This window comes from Leptopilina heterotoma, unplaced genomic scaffold (genome assembly GCF_015476425.1).
Source record: "Leptopilina heterotoma isolate Lh14 unplaced genomic scaffold, ASM1547642v1 Lhet_232, whole genome shotgun sequence".
NCBI classification, from domain to species: Eukaryota; Metazoa; Arthropoda; class Insecta; order Hymenoptera; family Figitidae; genus Leptopilina; species Leptopilina heterotoma.
In genome coordinates this window covers 79,690-101,897 of record NW_025110949.1, presented here as the reverse complement: position 1 = coordinate 101,897, position 22,208 = coordinate 79,690, and the positions used below count along the sequence as shown (strand labels likewise).

General features: G+C 23.7%; 2 protein-coding genes across 7 annotated transcripts; one reads left to right on the top strand and one right to left on the bottom strand.

Annotated features, from left to right (window-relative positions):
- Positions 1–487: 487 nt before the first annotated feature.
- Positions 488–14,549, bottom strand: LOC122502496 (galactose mutarotase). 4 transcript variants are annotated; one of them, XM_043612595.1, is made up of 5 exons: positions 14,440–14,549; positions 1,755–1,960; positions 1,206–1,573; positions 676–1,098; positions 488–600 (listed from the first exon to the last, which is right to left on the bottom strand). In XM_043612595.1, the coding sequence occupies exons 2-5, from the start codon at positions 1,951–1,953 to the stop codon at positions 520–522; spliced, it is 1,071 nt and encodes a 356-aa protein (XP_043468530.1). In that variant the 5' UTR covers positions 1,954–1,960; positions 14,440–14,549; the 3' UTR covers positions 488–519. The 4 variants fall into 4 exon arrangements, with proteins under 4 accessions (XP_043468530.1, XP_043468529.1, XP_043468527.1 ...); XM_043612594.1 differs by lacking the exon at positions 14,440–14,549 and adding an exon at positions 9,673–9,823; XM_043612592.1 differs by lacking the exon at positions 14,440–14,549 and adding an exon at positions 3,257–3,407.
- On the top strand, positions 8,747–21,561 carry LOC122502494 (choline/ethanolamine kinase). Of its 3 annotated transcripts, none has more exons than XM_043612589.1 (6): positions 8,747–9,096; positions 15,476–15,588; positions 15,854–16,333; positions 16,451–16,697; positions 19,885–20,049; positions 20,589–21,561. In XM_043612589.1, the coding sequence occupies exons 1-6, from the start codon at positions 9,055–9,057 to the stop codon at positions 20,688–20,690; spliced, it is 1,149 nt and encodes a 382-aa protein (XP_043468524.1). In that variant the 5' UTR covers positions 8,747–9,054; the 3' UTR covers positions 20,691–21,561. The 3 variants fall into 3 exon arrangements, with proteins under 3 accessions (XP_043468524.1, XP_043468526.1, XP_043468525.1); XM_043612591.1 differs by lacking the exon at positions 8,747–9,096 and adding an exon at positions 14,539–14,557; XM_043612590.1 differs by lacking the exon at positions 8,747–9,096 and adding an exon at positions 14,653–14,848.
- Positions 21,562–22,208: the final 647 nt, after the last annotated feature.

Below are 22,208 nucleotides of genomic sequence, written 5' to 3'. Positions count from 1 at the left end.
GCTTTATGTCACTTGATAATTCGAGTAAATGAACGCATTATGACAAATAAAATTTCGATAAATGAAAGTTATGTAATATAATATTTCGAAGGTTTGAAAATTATGTCAAAAGGCAAATTCGGAGGATTAATAATTATGACAAATAGTCATTCGGAAAAACAAAATGTATGTCAAAAAAATTTTCGACATATTAAAAATTATATTAAAAAACAATTCGACTATTTAAATAATAGGATAAAGAATAAATCGATAAATTAAAAATTATGTTGAATGAAATTTCGAAAAAAATTGAAATTTGAGGAATAATCATGCGCCCCTCATGCGCCCTATTTCTAGCCTCTTCTTTTCTTAATTCCATTCATTTAAAAAGTCTTTTACAAATAGAAAATTAACAATTGATGGTTCTAAACTATTATTATAGCTATACGTATATATTTCTGGATTCTTGAAAGGTAGTCTTCTTGGTTCTATTACATAACAACTGTAATAAATGCAATAAAAATTTTAATATTTATTTGATTATTTCTGAACACCAATTTTATATATCACATTATGGTTGTACACGTTATTTGGTCGTAAAACACTATCTGGAAAGTTATTCTGCAATAAAAATAATCATTAATATTACATTAAATTATATATGAATATTTAGAGAAGAAAATATTTTTGTCTTACATGATTTATAGCATCCGGATAATTTTGTGTTTCCAAACAGAATGCACCGTGTTTAAAATATGGTTTTTCTCCTTTTCCCAAAATAGCTGATTTATTTTTTTCAGGAAAAAAATTTGCCGTGTAAAATTGCACTCCAAGCTGATCGCTATATACAACTAGAAATCTGCCAGACTCTGGATGTACAACTTTAGCAACGAATTTTGTTTTTGTTGTATCTGAGTCTGGCAAACAGAAATTATAATCGTAACCACCTCCTGGGACTTTATTGATAACTTTACCCAAAACTGTTGGATTTCGAAGATCCATAACACTATTGTCAACTGGCCTTAATTCTCCAGTTGGAATACTATCTGAGTCCGTTACTGTCCATCGATCTGCATTCATTTGAATTTGATGTTTATAAATTTCATCGGCATTTGTGTCCTGAGCATATTAAATTTTTATTAAAATATATATATATAAAATATAAATATATTTAATAATAGATTCTTTTAGGATAATATTTCTGAAATAAATGTTTAATAGCCTACATGTCCAGCAAGATTGAAGTAGCTATGGTTTGTTAAATTAATGGGAGTAGCTTTGGTTGTAAATGCCTTCATCTCAACATTAAATTGTCCATCATTATTGAATTTGAAAGTTACGGAAGCAATAACAGCACCAGGAAATCCTTCGTCTCCATCTTCGCTTAAAAGAGTCATTACAACAGAATCATTATTTACGACAGCTTCCCATATTTTTGAATTCCAGCCTCGAAATCCTCCATGAAGAGTGTTTTCTCCTCTATTCTTGGCTAAATTATATTTTACACCGTCTAGTATAAAACTTGCATTACCAATTCGATTTGCAACTCTGCCTACGGTTGCTCCAAAATAAGGATTGTCGCTGTTCAAATAACCTGAATTTATATTCATAAGATTATTAAAAATTCATTAGAATTATTGAAGGATGCTATTTGTGCACTAAGATTATAAAAAATGTGTTTTTAAAAAAATGCTTTTCCAAAATAAAAACCAGTTTCTGTTACTCATACAGTAAGTTGTAATTTTTAATGAAAAGAATTTTAGTTTTATAATTACCATCCAGATTATCATAACCAAGAACAATATCTGCAAGTTGATTATTCTTATCAGGAGTTCTGATACTTAATATTGTCGCTCCATAATTCATCACGTCAATCTCCTGGTTATTGTTATTTTTTAATGTAAATTTCTTCACCTCTTTTCCATTAATCATGCCAAAAGGCTGAACTTCAATTTCCTGACCCATTGAAGACATCAGTGTACTGCAAATAAAAATATCAATAAATAAAATATTATACAAAAAACAGGTAATTTTCATAAATATTTAAATAAGAATATTTAATTCCTACACTTTTTATATTCAAAAAATATAATCTCAATTTCTTTTTTGACAGTAAAAATTTATTAAAAATTATTTCTAATTTATAAAACTGACGAGTTTGAACTGCTCAGAGAAACTAAAGTAAATATCGCATCACATGTTACATATTATCTTCAACTGAAATGTATAATGCATTTGATATCAGTATTTATAAAGTTTATAAATTGCTCTTGAAGAAATCTGATGATAAAGAACACTTGACAAGTTTGAATTAAAAAGTGCCGATTATAGTCAATAGATAGCGACACAAGTATTAATTCTTTTCATTCTTTTCAAAATAATGTATAAATCAAAAAGTCTATAATTATTCAGTATTTTTAAAAAAATTTTCACACTATTTAATATTTAATAATTGTGAGATTTTAACGAATAATCGCAGAAAATATCGCGATAATACTTTTGAGATAATTTACTTCATTCTGTACATAGTAATTTATTTTGTTTACACATTATTGCAATTTTTATCATCATTCATCATGGATGATGATTCATTATAAGTAGGTAATTAATTTGTTATCACATTTTTTAAACGATTTTATTTTCGATTTAAACATGATATTAACTAACTTCCAAGTATTTCATTCATGTATTATGTATTATAAAATTTAAAAAAATTAAAAACAAAAATTAAAAAAAAATTTTTTTAACTTATTTTATAAGATTTTTAAAAAGTTATTTTAAAAAATTATATTTTTTTATTAGTGTAGAAAATAGAAGACTTTTTCTTGATAAACATGAATTTTTATTAAATTATTCACTAATGGAAAATGCATAACTTGAAAATATAACTAAATCTATTTTTATTAGTTTACATGAAAGTATTTAAAATTTTTACAGGTCTTCGGTTTGAAATTATATAAACAAGATAATGACTTTTTTAATTGCTTTTAACAAATCGACAAAGTGAATCCAAAAAACAATTATTACTTCTTTATTTAATGAGTTCAAACATTGTTTCCTTATGGAAGCATTGTTTTTATTTTCTGAATCATTAGAAAAAAACTGTAAAACGCAATTCATTAATGTCACATTAAAAGAAAATGGAAAAATTTCAATTATTTCCTCATTCTAAAAATAGGTCAACAATACATTTAACCTTCATCATAATCACTGAAATGTGAAATTTAAAACATAAACCCGCAGATCTTAACAATTATTAAAATATACACGTTTTTACCTAAATAGCAAAAATGTCACAAAAGTCAGATGTTTTATCATCTTAATTTTTTTTTACTAAATATTTTCGGCACTACTCTCACACAATTTTTACAAACACTTTTATGTCTAGAATTAAAAAGTGATCAGTAAAACACTGAAATTGACGAAAGATTAGTTTGACGTTAAATATCAATCCAAGACACATTGAAAGTAATAATTGGAAGGAAGTCTCAAGTTGCTGGGGGTAGTTTCAGGGTTCCTCCTTTCGAATCCTCTTTGCCAATGAGAAATAGGAAATTGTCTGTTACCGTGAATATAATTACATTGTTACAAACCTGAGTTTCACTTTATTTATTTCCTATTCTCTTTTTTTGTCTGTTATAAATGATGTCAAGGTTCTCAGTTATTAAATTGAAAAAAAATGAAAGTTAAATTCAGTATTGCTTATGTTAGTGTGTTCCATATTTGTAATTATCTAATTAATATTTTTTCTGCATAGAATCACATGAATTTTATATATTATTTTTTAAAAGCAGTTTTATTTTAATTTTTAGAAAACACGTAATATTTTATTCTATTTTTCATATCTGTTGACGATTATGTGTTTAAGTAATAAAATTAATGTTTAGATAAATGAAGTCACAAAATGCGAAATAAAAGTTAGCATTATTAATGTTTAATTCTATTGTTGAATATTCCCTTTAAATTTATTCAAAATAGAAATTTTTTTATATAGAACGTCAGATTTCGGCGTTATTTTAATTTGTAAGATTTATTAATAAATATATATGTAATTTGTAATTTTTAATTTGTAACATATTTTATAAAACAAATATTTTTATATTTTTGAGGAATAAAGAAAACATAATGAATATGTGTTTAGTAATAGGAAGTGAAATATGATAGTTTCAACGGAAGTGTTTATTAAAACTGTGTCATTAGTATAATTATATAATAAAATTCTTGTACTTAGTAATTTTGTATATTGTATAAAAGAAAATAGATACTGGGATAAATTCACTCGTCAAAAGTGATATTCTCTGAAAATTAGATAAAAATTCTCATCGTTTAATTGTTGTAACGGGAAAAAAGAAATTAAATTATGCTTTATGATTGTAATTAAATTAACCTTCATTGACAATTAAAAAAAATTCCTTTTGTGGATTTCAAACCCTTTGAAGCATACATTTTTCTAGTCAAGGAATTTAATAACAAAGTACACTTTAGGGAGTTCAAAAGACATTATTAAAGTCATTCCAAAATAATATACATATCTTCAAAATATTTTATATAAAATTATTTGCCACACTTATGTATTTACTGCTTTAAATATTAAAAAATAAATGTCACAGTAAAACGTAAAGTGTTAAAATAACACCAGAAAGGATTAAAATTATCTATTTTGGTGTTATTTTTAACTATGAATTAAATTTTACTTTAAATGAAACACTAAATTCAACGAATTTAGCTTCTCCAGGGAGAATAGTAAGTTAGTTACTAACTTACTAACTAACTTAGAAACATAGTTACTAAATTCAATTGTGTTCAAAATTTTTAAAAATTCTCGTCAAAATTTCAATTCTTTTTATAAATAATAAAATTCTTCTCTGATATTCAATTATTTTACAAAATTTTAATCAAATTCTTGTCAAAATTTCAATTATTTTCAAAAGTTTTCTAAAGTTCAATGATTTTCAATATCTACTATTTCAATAAAATTTTCCAAAAGAATTCCATTATTAAAAAAAAATTGAATAAAATTCTACGCAAACATTCAATTATTTTCATAAATAATAAAATTTTTTACAGGAATTCAATTATTTACAAATTTTTTTTATAAATTTCTTCGCAATAATTCAATTATTTTTATAAATAAATAATAACATTTTTACAGGGATTCAATTATTTTTATAAATAATAAAATTCTTTTAGAAATTCAATTATTTTCATAAATAATAAAACTCATTGCAGAATTTCAATTATTTTTAATGCAATTTTAATCGAATTCCTCGAAAAATGTCATTATTGTTAAAAATTTTATTAAAATTCGTCCAAAGAATTTAATGATTTAAAAAATTTGTTGATAACATTTTTCATGAGAATTTAATTTCAAGAAACATGAAATTAATAAATTATTTGTTTTTGTACTTAAATAATTGAATTCTCGTAGAATTTACTAACAAAAATGGTTTTAAAAATGAATTTCAGTTAAATTTTTAGATTATAATTAAATATTAAAAGCATTATAACGTGGATTTTTAGAAATAATTAAATTTTTGAAAAAGTTTCAAACTAAAATCATTGAAATTTGTAATTTTTCATATTTTTGACAAAAAATTCTGTAGAATTAATTTTTTTTCAAAGTTTAATTAGGATTTCTATTGAAATTATTTCAAGTTCTTATTTTTCAATATTATATTTAATTGCAGAATTTACAAATAATCGAAATTTTGTAAAATTGAATTGTGAACGAATGAATTTAAAAATGAATCTACAAAATTTTTAAGAATAATTTGATTTGTTGTGAAATTTGATAAAAATTGTATTAAAAATAATTGAAATTCTTCCATGAATTTTATTATTTTGAAAATAATTGAATTTCGGAGAGGAATTTTATTTTTTATATAGATAATTGAAATTTTGTGAATTTTTGAACATAATTATTGGATTCCTACGAAGAATTAGAATACTTTTGAAAATAATTGAATTTCTGAGTCGAATTTTATTAAAATATCTTTTTAAATAATTGAATTCTTTTGTGGAATTTTATTGAAACAGTAGACATTGCAAATAATTGAATTTTGACAAATTTTTGAAATTACTTAAATTTCTACGAAGAATTTTATGAAAATTATTTTTAAAAAATTTTATTGTTACAAAGAATTTCATTATTTATGAAAATAATTTAATTTTTTGAAGAAATTTAATTAAAAATATATTGAAAATAATACTTAAATTGTAATAAATAAATTGTAGCAAAATTTTTTAAAATAATTGAATTTTTTTGCTGAATTTTAATAAAATTTTTAAGAATAATTACATTTTTTGAGGAATTCCATTAAAATTGAATGAAAAATTAAAAACAATTGAAAGTCTGAGATGAGTTTTATTATGAATTTATGAAAATAATTGAATCCTTGTAAAAATGTTATTATTTATAAAAATCATTGAATAATAATTTTTAATTAAAATTTTGTTAAAAATCTTTAAAAGCAGCCGAAATTCCGGAAATTTTTTAAAATTCCATTCTATTTACAGATTTTCCAGGATTTCCAGGCTCTGTAGCAACCATGAATTAATTCTTTTTAAAAGTTTAATAGGATTTCTATTGAAATTATTTCAAGTTTTTATTTTTCAATAGAATATTTAATTGCAGAATTTTCGAATAATTGAAATTTTTGTAAAATTGAATTGTAAACGAATGAATTTGAAAATTCTCATAAAATCCATCACAGCGTTTTAATTATTTTTCATACAATTATAAATGAATTCCTTGAAGAAAGTAATTATGTTCATGCAATTTCGAATAAAATTCGACAAAAGAGTTCAATTATTTAAAAATTTGTTACTAAAATTCTTTATGAGAATTGAATTTTCAGAAATATTCAATTATTCAATAAATTATTTACTTTTTCATTTAAATAATTAAATTCTTGTAGAATTTTCTAATAAAAATTGATTTTCATTTCATAAAAATGAATTTCAGTTAGAATTTTAGATTATAATTGAATATTAAAAGCAATATAGCGTGAATTTTTAGAAATAATTAAATTTTGAAATTAATTTTTTTCAAAAAATTTAATTGAATTTTCTTTTATATTATTTGAAGTTTTTATTTTCTAATATGCATTTAATTAAAGAATTTAGGAATAATTGAAATTTCGTGAAATTGAATATTGTAAAGAAATGGATTTGAAAATTGCCAAAGAACTTTTTCGAAAATTATTAAAAAATAATAGATATAAAGTAAAATTGTAGTTAAAAATTTTTGAAAATAATAATTGATTTACTGTGAGTATAAAGAAAATCTACAATTCGAAAATGAGCGAACAGTATGCCAATAGACGCCCGTTAGTTATAATATATGTTAATTTATTTTACATGTGTAAAATATGAAGTTTTTTCAACAATATCTTCTATCGTAAATTCTAAAAAATATATTTTCCTTCAGTCTTCTCTTTGCAAGACTTAAGAAAACTTGATAATGTATTGAGATTCTTAGTTGACAACTTTGTTGCGTAAATCTTGAAAAAAAAACGTTATCTACGTATAAATAAATTGTAGGCAATTTTATCAGATGTGTTTATTTAATTGATTTAAGATGGTACGATAAATCCACCTTATTTATTTTGTGACGCATTTCATTTTGACGCGTTTTATTTTCTGCATGGTATTTATTTGTTTACTTGAAAAGTTAAAAATTACAATATTGTTTATCATATTTTTTAATAATCGACACTTATTTATTGCTATTATTTAAATAAAGTGTAGTTATACCGGTTTTAAACCTCTACCTGCACTACGTTATCCCCACTCTAGCACTGTAGAATATATTTCTTTTGTCCCCGCCAGGTGACTGAATTGACGTTTTTTGTAGATAACAATATCAATATACCGTTTTCATGAAGAAAATGTGAAAATGTTATTATTTATATTAAAATAAAACCGCACTAACAATTGAATTTTTACTGTATGGTTTCTATAAAATTTCATTATTTACATTATTTCATAAAATCGTGCGTATGTATCAGACCAACAAATTATCTGGAAATGCAAGTTGATGATTAGACAAATAGTTTATTTTAATAATAATAATTATAATTAATGTAATTTAAAGCTTAAATCCGAGGTAGGTATTCAAAAGATAAGATAAAACGTATATTTACAATCTGTAAATCCTTGTGAACTTTTATGAACCCATGTGGAAAAGTCGATTGGACTCCAATTATAAAAATTTTGAATAAGTTAGTTTTTTTAAACATATTTATTTACATTATTTTGAAATTAGTTATATTTTTAATATTTAATTGAAAAATTTTCAAATTTCATTAAATTGTCTTGTAAACAAGTGTATTTAAGAAATATTTTTGTTTTAGGTAATTTTTTTTAAAATAATTGGATTTTTAAGGAACTTTTTTAAAAAATATTAAAAATAACTGAATTAGAGAAGAATTTTAGTTTGTTTTTTAAAAAAATAAGCTTAATGTAGAAAGAAGATCAAATTTCAATATTCGTCAATAAATTAAAAACTAAACTTAGTTTTCAAACAATATTAAAATTGATTTAATTTATGAAAATTTTCCTTTTATTAACTTTATTTTTTAAATTTGTGAATTTTTGCAAAAAGGATCCTAACCAATAACTATATAAGTTCGCTGTCTTGACATATTTACGAAGGAGTTTAAATTTTCCCCACCATAAAATGTTATGCGAATAATGATGCCCCTCTGACTCCCCTCTTCGTGGTCCGATACCACGTACCAAGCTAACAAGCTAACTTTAACTCTTGCGATGCTTTCCCTGGCTTTCATTCTGTTACAGTCACAAGAATAATCTGAACGTGTTATTCAGTGAGAAATCAGTTTTCTTATCATTAACACATGGACATTTAGTTAATTCTCTATTAATGAGAACTAGTTTCCGGTCACTGAACTCTTATACAACAATAAACTACAGAAGTGAATAGTTTAAAAAAATTGTTTTTTATTTTAAAAAAAAGGATCTATTTTTATCCGCATGTGAAATATTGTGTATTTTCTTCAAGTAACAAGTGCAGTGATTTTTTTAAAAAAAGAAGTGTGTTCATTATTAATTTGTATGTCATTGTCTCGACGATTATTTAAAATGGAAAGTTTCAAGGTACGTGATGCGTTAAAAAATATTTTTTTTGCATCTTTACTATGTTTAGAATTTAATAGAATATTTTTAAAAATTATATTGAAGAATTTTTAATATAGTTTTTTTTAATACACATTATTTGATTTATTATTATTTATTTAACGACTGTTCCCTTGGATTTTTGCAATATTTTTTTCGCAAATAATTTTATTTATTTTAGAAAGAATAATCGCTACTGTGTGTTTTCCTACCGTCCCAACCGGTACCAACTTATTTTTAGTGATTGAACTTGACATCTAAATATGGAAATTCTGATGATGTAATAGCAACTTTGTGTTTCTCCAAATTCACTTTTTCTTTAACCCAACAAAAATATAAACAAGTAGAAGTTTTTTGCATTCGATAAATTTATCATATATATTAAAATATTATGTTAAATTATATAAAAAAAATAAATTTTTTAAAAAAATAAAAATTTTTTTTAAATTAAAAAATTTTTTTTTTAATTTAAAAAAAAAAATTAAAATACAATATGATAAATTTTATGAATGACAGCATAAATGGAGAAAAAAAAATGTAAATAATATAGAAACTTACGTATTTTAATGATAGACTATCGTTAGGAGTGGGGAAGGAAAAAAGTGTCTTCAACACCAGACTCGATGTATGTGTATACCTGTCGTACGATTTACGGGTTGATCCCAGAATGAGTAGGACCTTACGATTTTCTATATAACGGGTGTTCATTATTATCATCTTCAATGGAATTTAATTCCATTCCTTTAAAATAGGAAAAATAAAAAATATTTTTGATGAATCGAAGAAATATTTTTATTTAATGTTGTAAAAGCAAAAAAAATTCTTATTAAATATTTAACAAATAAAATAAATTTCAATACAAGATTTTTTTATTAAAAATAAAAGTTTTATTGAGAATGGAATATTTATTTATTGACATCAAACTTTTGTTTTGTTTATAAAAATTTTTTTATACTACATATTTTGTATTTATTAAATTATTATTATTATTATTAAATTATTAAATTATTATTATTATTATTAAATTATTATTATTATTATTATTATTATTATTATTATTATTATTATTATTATTATTAAATTATTTTTTATTATTTATAATTATTTATTTATTTAACTTTTCTTATTGTAATTTTTCTTTACTTTAAATATGTTGTAAAACTATTTTTTATATATGATTTCATAATGTTAATACCTATTCAAAAATTCTAACAATCGTCAATTCTTCTGAAACCAAGAATTGCAGATTGCATAATAAATCGATTGGGAATTACAGTGCTTCATTCTTTAAGAAATAAAAAATGTCTTCGTAAAATTAGGATTAATAACAGAGGAAGCATAAAATTTATACTAATAATTTAATAATTTTTATAACTAAAAAAAAATAAAAAACTAAAAAAAAATAAAGAAAACAAAAAAAATAAATAAAAAATAAATAAATAAAACTAAAAAGATTGAAAAGTAGCTTATTCTTAAGCTTAAAATTAAGTCAATTTTAAGACGTAAAATCATCAAGGTTCAAATTCCATAAAAAATGATTCTTATCTATAATAACGGTTTTAGTCAAGAAAGAACTGAAAGTAAATTTGTTTTTTATAGTAAAACCGGAATTATTGAAAAAAATTTTTAATACAATTCTACGAAAACATTCAATTATTTTCATAAATAATAAAAATTTATTTAGGAATTCAATTATTTTAATTGCAAATTTTCACATATTTTTTAATACAATTTTAAATAAATTCCTTAAAAAATGCAATCATTTTAAAAAATTTTATTAAAACTTGACGCAAGAACTCAATTTTAAGAAATATTCAATTATTCAATAAAATAATAAAATTCGTTGCAATAATTTAAAATATTTTCATAAATAACATTTCATTCGTCGCAGAAAATCAATTATTTTCAACAAATTTTAATAAAATTCTTCAAAAAGTTTTTAATTATTTTTAAAAACTGTTAGAAAATTCTTTAATATAATAAATTTTATTAAAATTTGAATTAAAATTCTTAAAAGAAATTAAATATTTTCAAAAGTTGTTAATATACAATTCTCAGTAAAAATTAAAATTTTAAAAAACATTCAATTATTGAATAAATTATCTATTTTTGTATTTAAATAATTGAACTCTCGTTAATGAAAGAAGATTTTTATTTGAAAAGTGTAGAAAATAATTTTGAAGAAATTACAGTAAATATATTTTTATAATTTTTATAAATTTTTTAACCTCTTAATTACAATGGGAAACAGAAAAAGATTAAATATTTATTTAATAATAATTATTAATTTTTATTAATAATCTTATTTATAGAATCACTTTGAGAAAATTAAGTAACAAGTTAAAAAAATCTCTTCAGTTTCTTAAAAAATATCCCCTTAATTTTATTCACCAATTATTGGAATTTAATTCACTTTATTCAAAAAATAGAATTTACGTGTGCGTTTGATTAAAAGCCAAAGTGTAAAATGCGCTTTTAATGCAGGGATCTAAAAATAAGAATAATTCAGACAAAGGAAGTATAAGGTAAACATATTTACCAAAACTTGGTCTTGATATCTTTCCAAGAAGGAAAGTTATGTTAAGGTGTCAATATCATTAAATCTCCCAGACAATATTATAATTAAACAAGAAATTGTTTGAAAACAAAAATTTTATTTGAAAAAACTAGAAAATTATTGAAAATTTTAAAGAGTCTATAAAAAATAAAAAAGCAGAAAATATTTTTCAAAAATAAAAAATTGTATTAAAATTTAATTTTTTGTTAAAGAAATTTTTTTAAAGAAAAGAAAATAGTTAATTTTGAAATATTTCTGAACTTATGTTCATAAATATTTTAAAATTAATAAAATGAAATAAAATACAAAAAAATAAAATAAATAATTAAAATAAATAAATAAAAATAAAATAAAAAAAATATTTAAAAAATAAAATTTGAATACATTGTAACTAGAAATAAAAAGCAACCCCATTTAATACAAGCTTTGACCTTATGATATGGGTCATCGAACATTAACCTCCATGAATGAATAATTTAATTTTCTTCAATGAGAAATGGTAATATAGGTTTGATTACGATTAAAAAATACTACATCTTATTTTACTATAGTATCACTTTTTTTTAAACGTAGAAATTTTTTTCTTTTTTTAATAATATCTTATGTATTATTTCTAATATACTTAATTATTTCTTGTTTCTATTAAAGTTTAAACTTTAATAATAAAAATATTAATATTTTTAATAAAATTTTTATTTTTTATTTTTTTAATTATTTCTTCTTTTTTATTAACAACTTTTTGCTAATAGATATACCAAATTTTAATACAAAACCTCAAATTTTTTAAATTTCTGACAAAAATTTCTTTTTAAATAACTTTGATCTTGAACAATTGTATCATAAAATAAATAAATTATTTAATGAATAATTTTACTTTTAAATACATTCAAAATTAATTCAATTTTAAAAGAGTTGCATTTACAATTTTCATATATAAATGAACTTCAAACGGTTTCAATTTGAAATTTTAGAAAATTTCAATGTTGAATGAATTCAATTAGAAATTTTAATGAACTTAGATTTTTGAAAAATTTAATTCCAAATCTTCTGAAATTCGTTAAATTTGTCAAAATATATTTAATTAATAATTAAAAATAATGGATTTATAGACGAATTTTTGGTTAAAAACACTAAAAAAATTGAATTTTGAAGAAGTTACAAATGATTGCAGAAATTAAATTATTTTTAATAGTAATAAAATTCTTTCCAATTGTTTAACAATATTTGTTTAAACAAATTAATAAAAATTAAAAAATGTTTAAAAACAGTTAACACTAATCGATTCTATATATGAAAAATTAAAAAAGTTTTGTATGAGTCATTTTCCCCCCACATATTATTTTGTTTAAAAAAATTTTAATAAACAAATTATGTTGGATATAAGGTGATTCATCCCAAGCATATAAATAAATGGAATTTAAGTAAATTTAACAATTGGATTCATAGGCAAATAAAAAAAAAATATATACCTGTTTTTTTGTTTTTAATTTTCAATTGTTTCTACTTGGGATGAAACATCCTCTATCCAACATAATTTGTTTATAACAATTTTATAAACAAAAAAAAGATTCGGAAAAAAATATGACCTATAAAAAACTCTCTTAATTTTTCATATAAAATCCATTAGCGTTCGTAGTTTTCATAATGTTTTTAATTTTTATTAATTTGTTTAAACAATTATTGGAAATTAAAGTAAAAAATACAGGTATCTTTTCAATTTGCCTATGAATCCAATTGTTTCTATTTTAATGCAATGGCTAGTTTTTTCATGGGACTTAATGGGTTAAAAATCTTCTAATTAATTAAGTTTATTTATTTATAATAATAATTATTATTAACATTTATTTTTCTATCCAAACTTTTGTTTAAACTATTATTTAAATTATTGCAGCAAAAATAAGCAATTTTTTTCTTTTTCTTGGATTATTAATTATAGGTATTTGTTTAAAACTATTGTTAACAACAATTGGAATTTGGTAATTATGCAGAAGAAGGACTTTTCCCAATTTTGAAAATAAATGATTAATTTTTCAATTTTTTTCAAAAGTATTCAACAAATATTGACATTGTAGGTTCAATTTTTAACTTACTTGTTTAAATAAAAAATATTGCAAAATGAAATTCATAATTCCGGCTCAATAGGAAAATGAGGAATTTATCGCTGAAGATTTTAAAAAAAAGAAAAGTCAAATTTCATCGAAAATTGTAGGCTGTAGGTGATTATGAACACTAAATTGTAATTTTGAACCCCGGTGCGTCATAATTATGACGTAAGCTTGGACATGCGCACAACTGTTTCGCGAACGGCGTTCACGAACGCAAAGGGGGGCAAAGTATGAGTTAGAAAAGGACAGAGATTAATTTGTGTCCTTTTCTATCTCATGCGTCTCGTTCGCAAACGAATTTTGCGTTGGTCTCTGTCTAAAGTACTTAGTATAATAATACTGCCTCAACGTCATATTGATTCAAATGCCCTTAAGGACATATTTTTTCTATAATAACAAAAATATTATAAGTATTAAATTTTAAAGTTTTGTTAGTTTCTGTTTAAGAAATGAAAAATTTTACAAAATATTAATTTACAACTGTTAACAAAAAAAACAAAAGTTTATCTCTAATGTCTTTCTTTTCAAAACACTGAGGTAGTAAAATGATTGTATTAACTATTAATAGTAAATTACTGTCAACTTAGAAAATAATAAATTAATAATGTTTGTAATAAAATTATAGTGTAAAAAAAGATTATTTTCTATTGTATTTACTCTTACCAGATTCCTTTTGATAGCTACACGTGTGACGAAAGAATATTGATCGGCTTTTTGAGCTGCGCAAACTCCTGATTGTTCACCTCGTGTTAAATGTCAGTTTACTCAGGTTCTCAATCGGGTTGGTATTCACGAATTATAATGAAAAAAATTATTTCCGTAATTATGAAGTTTAATTTTCTTTTTATCGAGATATAATCATCTCTGAGAAATAATCAGTGGATGACGCGTTGTGTATATAAAATTAAAACTTAATTAGTGTTTTGTTTCGATTGAAATTTTAGTGATTCATTTTTTTTTTTATGTTTTACTACTTTTAGCAATCAATGTTTTTTTTGTCTTAAACATTAAAAATTAATTTTGATTATAGTACTGTCATCTGTAACAATGTAATGACATTATGCAAAACCTGGTAGATATTTTATTAATTATTAGCTGTGTTTGTGATAATAAATTATTAATAATCGAAAATGTATATATATTCAGTTTAATTAATTATTAACAACTTTATTTGCTCTATTATTCATAAATGCAAAGAGAGTTGAATTTTTTTTTCTAATACAAAAATATTCTGGTTTTTCATGACCCAAAATTATTTAAAATTGAAATAATTTCCTTTTTTTTAAATATTATATTTTGCTACTGATTAATTTTGTTTATTTCTAAATTAGTTTTTTAAATTATTTAAAGATAAGTTTATATACTTTTAGTTCCTTAAATTGTTTTAATTTTGTTGAAATATTTGGAAATTTGGAGCAATTTAAAATTTATTTAGAAACCGTTAATTTTTTTATTTTTATTTAATTAAACTAGTTACTTAAATGTTTGGAATATTATTTTGAAAATTAAGTTTACTTATTATAAATATTACACTATGCAGAAATTATAAGTTTATCTAAAAATATAAAGAGTTTATAAAGCAAGGTTTTAATATAAGTTTTGCAATTTGCGGATTACGTGACCATGACATTTTATAAACGAGTAAAAATAACGTATATTAATTTTATTTTCAATAAGAAAATAAATAATTTTTTTTTAGATGTCAGATAAGAATCCCGAGATGAGAGCAACAGCTGCGAGAATTTGTCGTGAACATTTACATGGAGTTTGGAAACACGTCACCCCGGATAATATTGTTGTTAAACGTATAAGGTACGTTAATATAAATATTCATTAAAAAAAAGATTTAAAATCATCTGAAAGCAAAAATAAAAAAAATTGATTATTGAAATGCTTCTTCATGTATTTGTCAATGTCATGTTATTTTTACATGCAAAGGGGAATCCTTTATAACCGTATAATTATTACTTGATCCAAAGTCGTGCACCTCTATTAATAAATGATTTTATTTCTTACCTTTTTATAATATTGTTAATTTCCATTGTCGAAAGTATTAATTACTTTTATTTTACAACAGTGGTGGACTAAGTAACTGGTTGTACAATGTACAACTGCCAGAAGGCACAAATCCAGTTCGTGGTGAACCCAGACAAGTATTGGTACGACTATTTGGCCAAGTCCATGGAGAAAGGGCATTGGAAGGTCTCATAACCGAATCAGTAATATTCACACTACTATCAGAAAGACAACTTGGTCCAAAACTTTATGGAATCTTCCCTGGTGGTAGAATTGAGGAATACATCCCTGCCCGTCCACTTCTCACTAAAGAACTATCTGACCCGATATTAAGCGAGTTAATTGTTGAAAAATTGGCAATGATCCACAAAATGCATGTCCCTATTAGTAAAGAACCCTCGTGGATTTGGGAAACAATGACTAAGTGGCTTAACATAGCTACTGACATTCTGGAGAACGTCGAAGATATCGATTCCCAACAACTTGACAATGTTAAGGCCATCAAATCACTTAAACTTGAACATGAAATCAAATGGTACAAGTAAGTATTAACTCGTTTCTATTATGTTTATTTCATGTTCAGTTCTATTATGTATAGTTTTAGTTTCTATTTTTAACCCGAATCGAACATTTCCTTAATTTTTTTTTTTATTTTCAGATCGTTAGTTTCTCTGCAAAAATATCCGGTGGTGTTTTGTCATAATGACTTACAGGAGGGTAACATTCTTCTACGGCAAAATTCCTCTAAACCAGAACTAGTTGTCATTGATTTTGAGTATTGTTCCTACAATTATAGAGGTTTCGATCTTGCAAATCATTTTGCTGAATGGCAGTACGATTATAAAGAGGATAATCTTCCGTTCTTTGTCGAGAGACGAGGATTCGCCCCCACAAGAGAGCAAAAGGTAAGTCTCAAATGGGGGGGTTGGGAGAATAGTAAAAAAAAAGGCTCGGTAAGAAATACTTCTTCCAATTATTGTAACATTGTTTGATCAGTATTATAGAGTCAATTTACAATCTCTACAACATTTTTTTTTTTAAATTAAGGAATTTATTTTTTCAAAAGAAGCTATTTAAAATAATTTTCAAACCCAAAATTTCAGTTTGATTTTTATACTTTTTTTCAAATTAAAATAGTAATCAAGTTTTATATCATTCATTTTGTAGTTTGCTCTATTCATTGCAAATATCATATTACTTGGAGAGTCTATTAAAGAATCATTTCTTTCGAGGATGGATCGCTATTGTAGAATTCTGTTTACGAAAACATAAATTTACTTCACTATTAATTTTCTAGTGTTTTTTAATATTATCTTTTAAAGACTTTACTACAAATATTTTTATTTAAACAAGAAAATTTATTTGCATTTAAAATATGAACGAATAAACTGCATGTTTATTTGTTGGGTATTAAAAATTCAGTTTAACGATAAAAATTTATTTTTCACATTTTTAGTCATAATTTTGAGATTTGAATTTTTCCGGAATTATTCACGAATAAACAATTGTCAAATTTTGTTTTTCGAATACCCTAAATGACGCTGTAAACATTTAGTTTTTCAATTCGTAAAGAATTCTACATTAAAGATCGATACTCAAAATAATATTATAGAATTTGGACTACTTATTGAATTCTGTTTCCTACATTCTGTTCTTGCCTATACAGCGCAAGGATAGTGCAAACAACTTTGGAATCAAAAATCAAAATTGCCAGAATTTCTAGTCCGAATTCTATATTTCACATAGAAAATTTGACTACTTTTTTTCCTTTAAATAAAATATCCATTGGCAACTAAAATTTGAAGAAAGTTTAAAAAATATCTAAAAGAAGCGAAAGGTTAGGTTTGTGAGGATATTTGAGGGTAGGGTATATAGGACACCTTGGCGTGTGTTGCGTGTGTATGTATTAGTTTCACAGGACCACCATTCGACAAATTGTGGGGGGCAATTGATAACTGCCTGAGTCCTGGAACTCGACTTCCGGTGTGCTTTTGGATCCTGAGGAATCCGATGTCATATCCATCATGCATGGCCTGATGACCAGAGCGGCATCTACGCCTCTTCAACATTAAATAGAGTACCTCAACACGCACTCTAATAGTCAATTTTTAATCCACAAAATTCAATTAACTGCTGATGCCTTTTGGCGCGTGACAAACAATGCGAAACTGCAATCCGATGCTCTTGTTAATGGCCAAAAGTACAGAACAGCTTCGGTCGAAATTTAAAAAAAAAAATGGCCAAGCTGATGTACTATCTAATCTCTAAATGTGAGATTCTGACTTAATATCCCATGAAATTCTATAGTTAATTTTTATTACTGTTTAGAAAACATTTAATTTCGCTGTTTTCTAAAATACAATATTTATTTTAATATTTTTTTTTTCAAAAAAGCAAAAATTTTTTTATTTCATTTCAAGCTTTCGTCATCATTGGCTTTTCTATTTTGTGTCTTTGTTGTCTCAATTATTCGAATATTTAAGAATTTTTTATTATGGTGTAATTTTATATTTAATATACAATCATATTTAAAAGATTGAAAGTAACTTTTATACTTCAAAAATAGTAAACAAAAATTTTTTTTGTCCTACCTGCACGAAAAGTATGTCATTTCGGGCACTTAAAGTGGGCGCAAAGTAACTGATTCTCGCCCGGGGTCGGGGAAGCGGGCGCAAAAGTTCTTTTACGCCCGCTGACGTCACACAAGCGGGCGCAAAAGTACTTTTGCGCCCGCTTCATCTAGCCCGAGCGGGCGCAAAAGTACTTTTACGCCCGCTTGCTGGACTTTTGCGCCCGCTTCGCTCGTGCCCTCAATGCCATACTTTTCATGCAGTTAGGACAAAAAATTATGTTCGCAACATGGGCGCAAAATAGGTGATTACGACTTCGGCGAGATTTCGGGACCTCGGGGACACTTTCGCACCCTCGGCTTCGCCTCGGGCGCGAAAATGTCCCCTCGGTCCCTTCATCTCGCCATCGCCGCAATCACCTATTTTGCGCCCTTGATACGATAATAACTATTTCATGAAATTTTAACATGTTGGCTTACATTGTAAATTTAATTTTGTATATTACAGTTGGAAATATAGATTTTTAGTTTACAAAAATCTTTTCGTTTTAAAAGAACTTTAGTTGGATTTTTAGAATTTCTTTTTCAATATCTCGATTAATTGAGAATTATGTATACTACACAAAATTTAATTGATTGTCATTTCTCAAAATTAGTATTAGTAGAAACTGTAGTCAGGGGTTGGACAAAAATCATCTAAACTTTATTGAGTAATTGGGTCGATTTACATAAATAAAAAAGCATAAATGATACGAAGAATCATAAAAAGAAGTATAACTTAAAGTGATTTTTGAACGGCCCCTTAAGAGGCCATCCCTACTTAATACAGGAAAGTAAATGAAAATAAATGAAAATAAATTCACAAATATTTTTGCTTCACTAATTAAATGTATATTTTATTGTATAAATTCTTTTTAAAAATACACAAATGAAAAAAAAATTTTTATAATGAAAAAGACGACACTTAAAAATACAACTACAACAATAATATTTTTATAAACTTTCTATCAAACAGTTTTCTGAAATGTTTTAAACTCGTGTAAATTTACAGAAAAAATTTGTTTAAATAAAAAATGCAACTAATTAGTACGTAAAAAGCCATATTTCTTGTGTTAACTAGAGACGTTACCTTTTAACATTTTCATATTTTTTCAACTATTATTTCTTATTTCATATTATTCATCTTGACAAATTCACGATATATTTTCTCATGAAAATTTATTTTTTATATTTATTATATATTTATATTGAAGGAATAAAAAAAAGGAAGAAAATATTATAAGATTCCTTTTTCTAAATTAATATAAAATTCAAATTCAAATGTCGGGAAACATTCACTTCTAAAATTGTAATTTCACCATGTTTCTCATCTACTTGTCTTCTTAAATTGAAGTTAAAAAAAAACTATAATTAAAGTTCAATTAAAATTGGAAATTTATTTTAAATATAATAATTTTAAAAAAAAGTTGATAGTTTGAAAATTTTTTAATATCGTATTTTAATAATGTTCTCTTTTTCAACAGCTGAATTTCATCAGGTGTTACCTGAAGAAAATAGGTAAAGAAGGCGAAGCTGAAGAGGAAAAATTAATGGCTGAAGTTCAAGTTTTCTCATTGGCTACTCATCTTTTCTGGGGTTTGTGGGGAATTGTCAACGCCAAAACATCTGATATTCCATTTGGATATTGGGTAATAAAAAAAAAATTTTTTAAAGAAATAAGAAATAACAAATAAATTCACACGGCATTCGAAAGCCTTTCTTTTACTATAAATTTTTCACCTGTAGAATTTATTTGAAATTTGTTCTGGGCAGAGAGGTGGCTCAGTTGGCATGGAATGACTCATTATGGGTCATTCCATTTCAAAACGACCCTCCTTATAAACAATTGACATTGTAAGGCAATTTTTAAATAATCATTTAATAATAATAATTATTTATTATTATTTTTATTTATTATTATTTATTATTATTTATTAATAATAATTATTTAATAATTTAATAAATTATTTATTTTTGTATTTAAATATAATTGAATTCTCGAAAGATTTTCTAATAAAAATTGATTAAATAATCAAAAACAAACAAAATTAAATTTTTGTGCGGCAACCCTGTAATAGTAAATAAACTTTGGTGAACTTTGGCTTTAATAAATAGGAGAATTATTATTCAAAATTCGCCTTACTAAAAAATGTATTGTAACTAATGAGAAAACATTTTTTTTATTCAGGAGTATGCAGCATCACGACTAAAAAATTATCTACGATTGAAAGAGAAATTAATTGCTTCGAGTAGCATAAACGGAGGAATGAAAAGGAAATTCCTGGACTGAATCAAAAAAAAAAAATAAATAAAAAGCTGGACTTAATACTAAATCTCATGAAAAGGAGAAGGCGCTACTGTTTGTTACACGGATATTGGAAAATTTTAGCAAGAATAAAGAGATTAATGATACTTAATGATGTAAACGAAACATTGTGATATGATCGTTCTAATGAGACTTACAGTTTCGTACTATAATTAGTAACTCAAAGAAGAATGACAAGAATGAAAGAATATAGGTGCAGAAAGAGAATGTGATATAGAGTACTTAGAAAATGAAGAGGTCCCCTGTTTCTAATGAAACATTTAAAAAAAAAGTTATTAACGAAATAGTCCTTTAAAATTTGAAAAGTGACTTACTTAGGTAGAAAATAATTACAGACAAATTGTTTATTGAGATTATCAATAAAATCAATGAAATTTACAAGAGAATATATTGATATATAAAAAGAACTAAAAGATTGATTTATAGTATTAATTAAAAATTCATTACAAAAATTTGTAATCAAAGAAATCTTTTCTGATTTTTAAAAATAGAAAACTTGTAGTAAAATAATTGGAAACTGTATTCATATCTCATAAAATTTTTTCTAAAAGAAAATTGTATTTTATACTTTTAAATTAGAATTGTAATTTATGTTTCTGAAATCGAATATTAGGATCTTTACTAATCTGTATTAAATATTGTGCTTCTTTGCTATTGAAAATAATTTATTAAAAGATTCATAATTAGAATTTAAACACAAAAAATCGAGTGTTTAAAATATTTGTATTATGCTGATTGTATTTATACTACGTCGTATATATATAGTATGAAAGCTTTATTTTTATTCACGTCAATTCGATGTAATGTGAAAGTAATACAGTGATTTTATACCATTTTATCTACTAAATGGAACGAAATTACCTTCTAAGGCCTAGGGTTAAGTTCTTTTATATTGTAAAAAATTTCATTTGACATCCTCTAAAATAATCTTTTTAAAACTGAACTTTCCAAAAAATAACTTAATAATAATGTAACACTTCGCTTACAAAAGGGTACTTAATCTAAAAGTAATCACTTTTAGGATCAAATTGTACAAAATCAACTAAATTTTATAATCATTGTATTTATTAGACCAACATGTTTAATATCATTTTGTAAGTTATTTTATTACAATAAATTATATTTATGTTGGATAATTTGAAATTATTGAGTCGTAAAAGTAGATTTAAATAATCTATTTTGGTGTTATTTTTAACTGTGAATGAAATTTTACTTTAAATAAAACACCAAAGTCAACGATTTGTAAAAATTCAACGAATTTAGCTTCTCCAGGAAGAATAGTAAGTTAGTAAGTTAGTTATTAACTTACTAACTAACTTAGTGACATAGTTACTAAATTCAATTGTGTTCAAAAATTTTAAAAAATTCTCGTCAAAATTTCAATTCTCTTTATAAATAATAAAATTCTTCTCTGATATTCAATTATTTTACAAAATTTTAATCAAATTCTTGTCAAAATTTAAATTATTTTCAAAACTTTTC

What these genes read in the sequence shown, in the direction of transcription:
- LOC122502496 (XM_043612592.1), bottom strand. Translation starts at nt 3,297, where the DNA reads ATGATAAAACATCTGACTTTTGTGACATTTTTGCTATTTAG. An exon ending in TGGTTATGATAATCTGGATG is followed by an intron (nt 1,574 to 1,754) that starts GTAATTATAAAA and finishes ATATAAATTCAG; the next exon opens with GTTATTTGAACAGCGACAAT. An exon ending in ATCCGGATGCTATAAATCAT is followed by an intron (nt 601 to 675) that starts GTAAGACAAAAA and finishes TTTTTATTGCAG; the next exon opens with AATAACTTTCCAGATAGTGT.
- LOC122502494 (XM_043612589.1), top strand. Translation starts at nt 9,055, where the DNA reads ATGTCATTGTCTCGACGATTATTTAAAATGGAAAGTTTCAAG. An exon ending in CCCCCACAAGAGAGCAAAAG is followed by an intron (nt 16,698 to 19,884) that starts GTAAGTCTCAAA and finishes CTTTTTCAACAG; the next exon opens with CTGAATTTCATCAGGTGTTA. An exon ending in ATATTCCATTTGGATATTGG is followed by an intron (nt 20,050 to 20,588) that starts GTAATAAAAAAA and finishes TTTTTTATTCAG; the next exon opens with GAGTATGCAGCATCACGACT.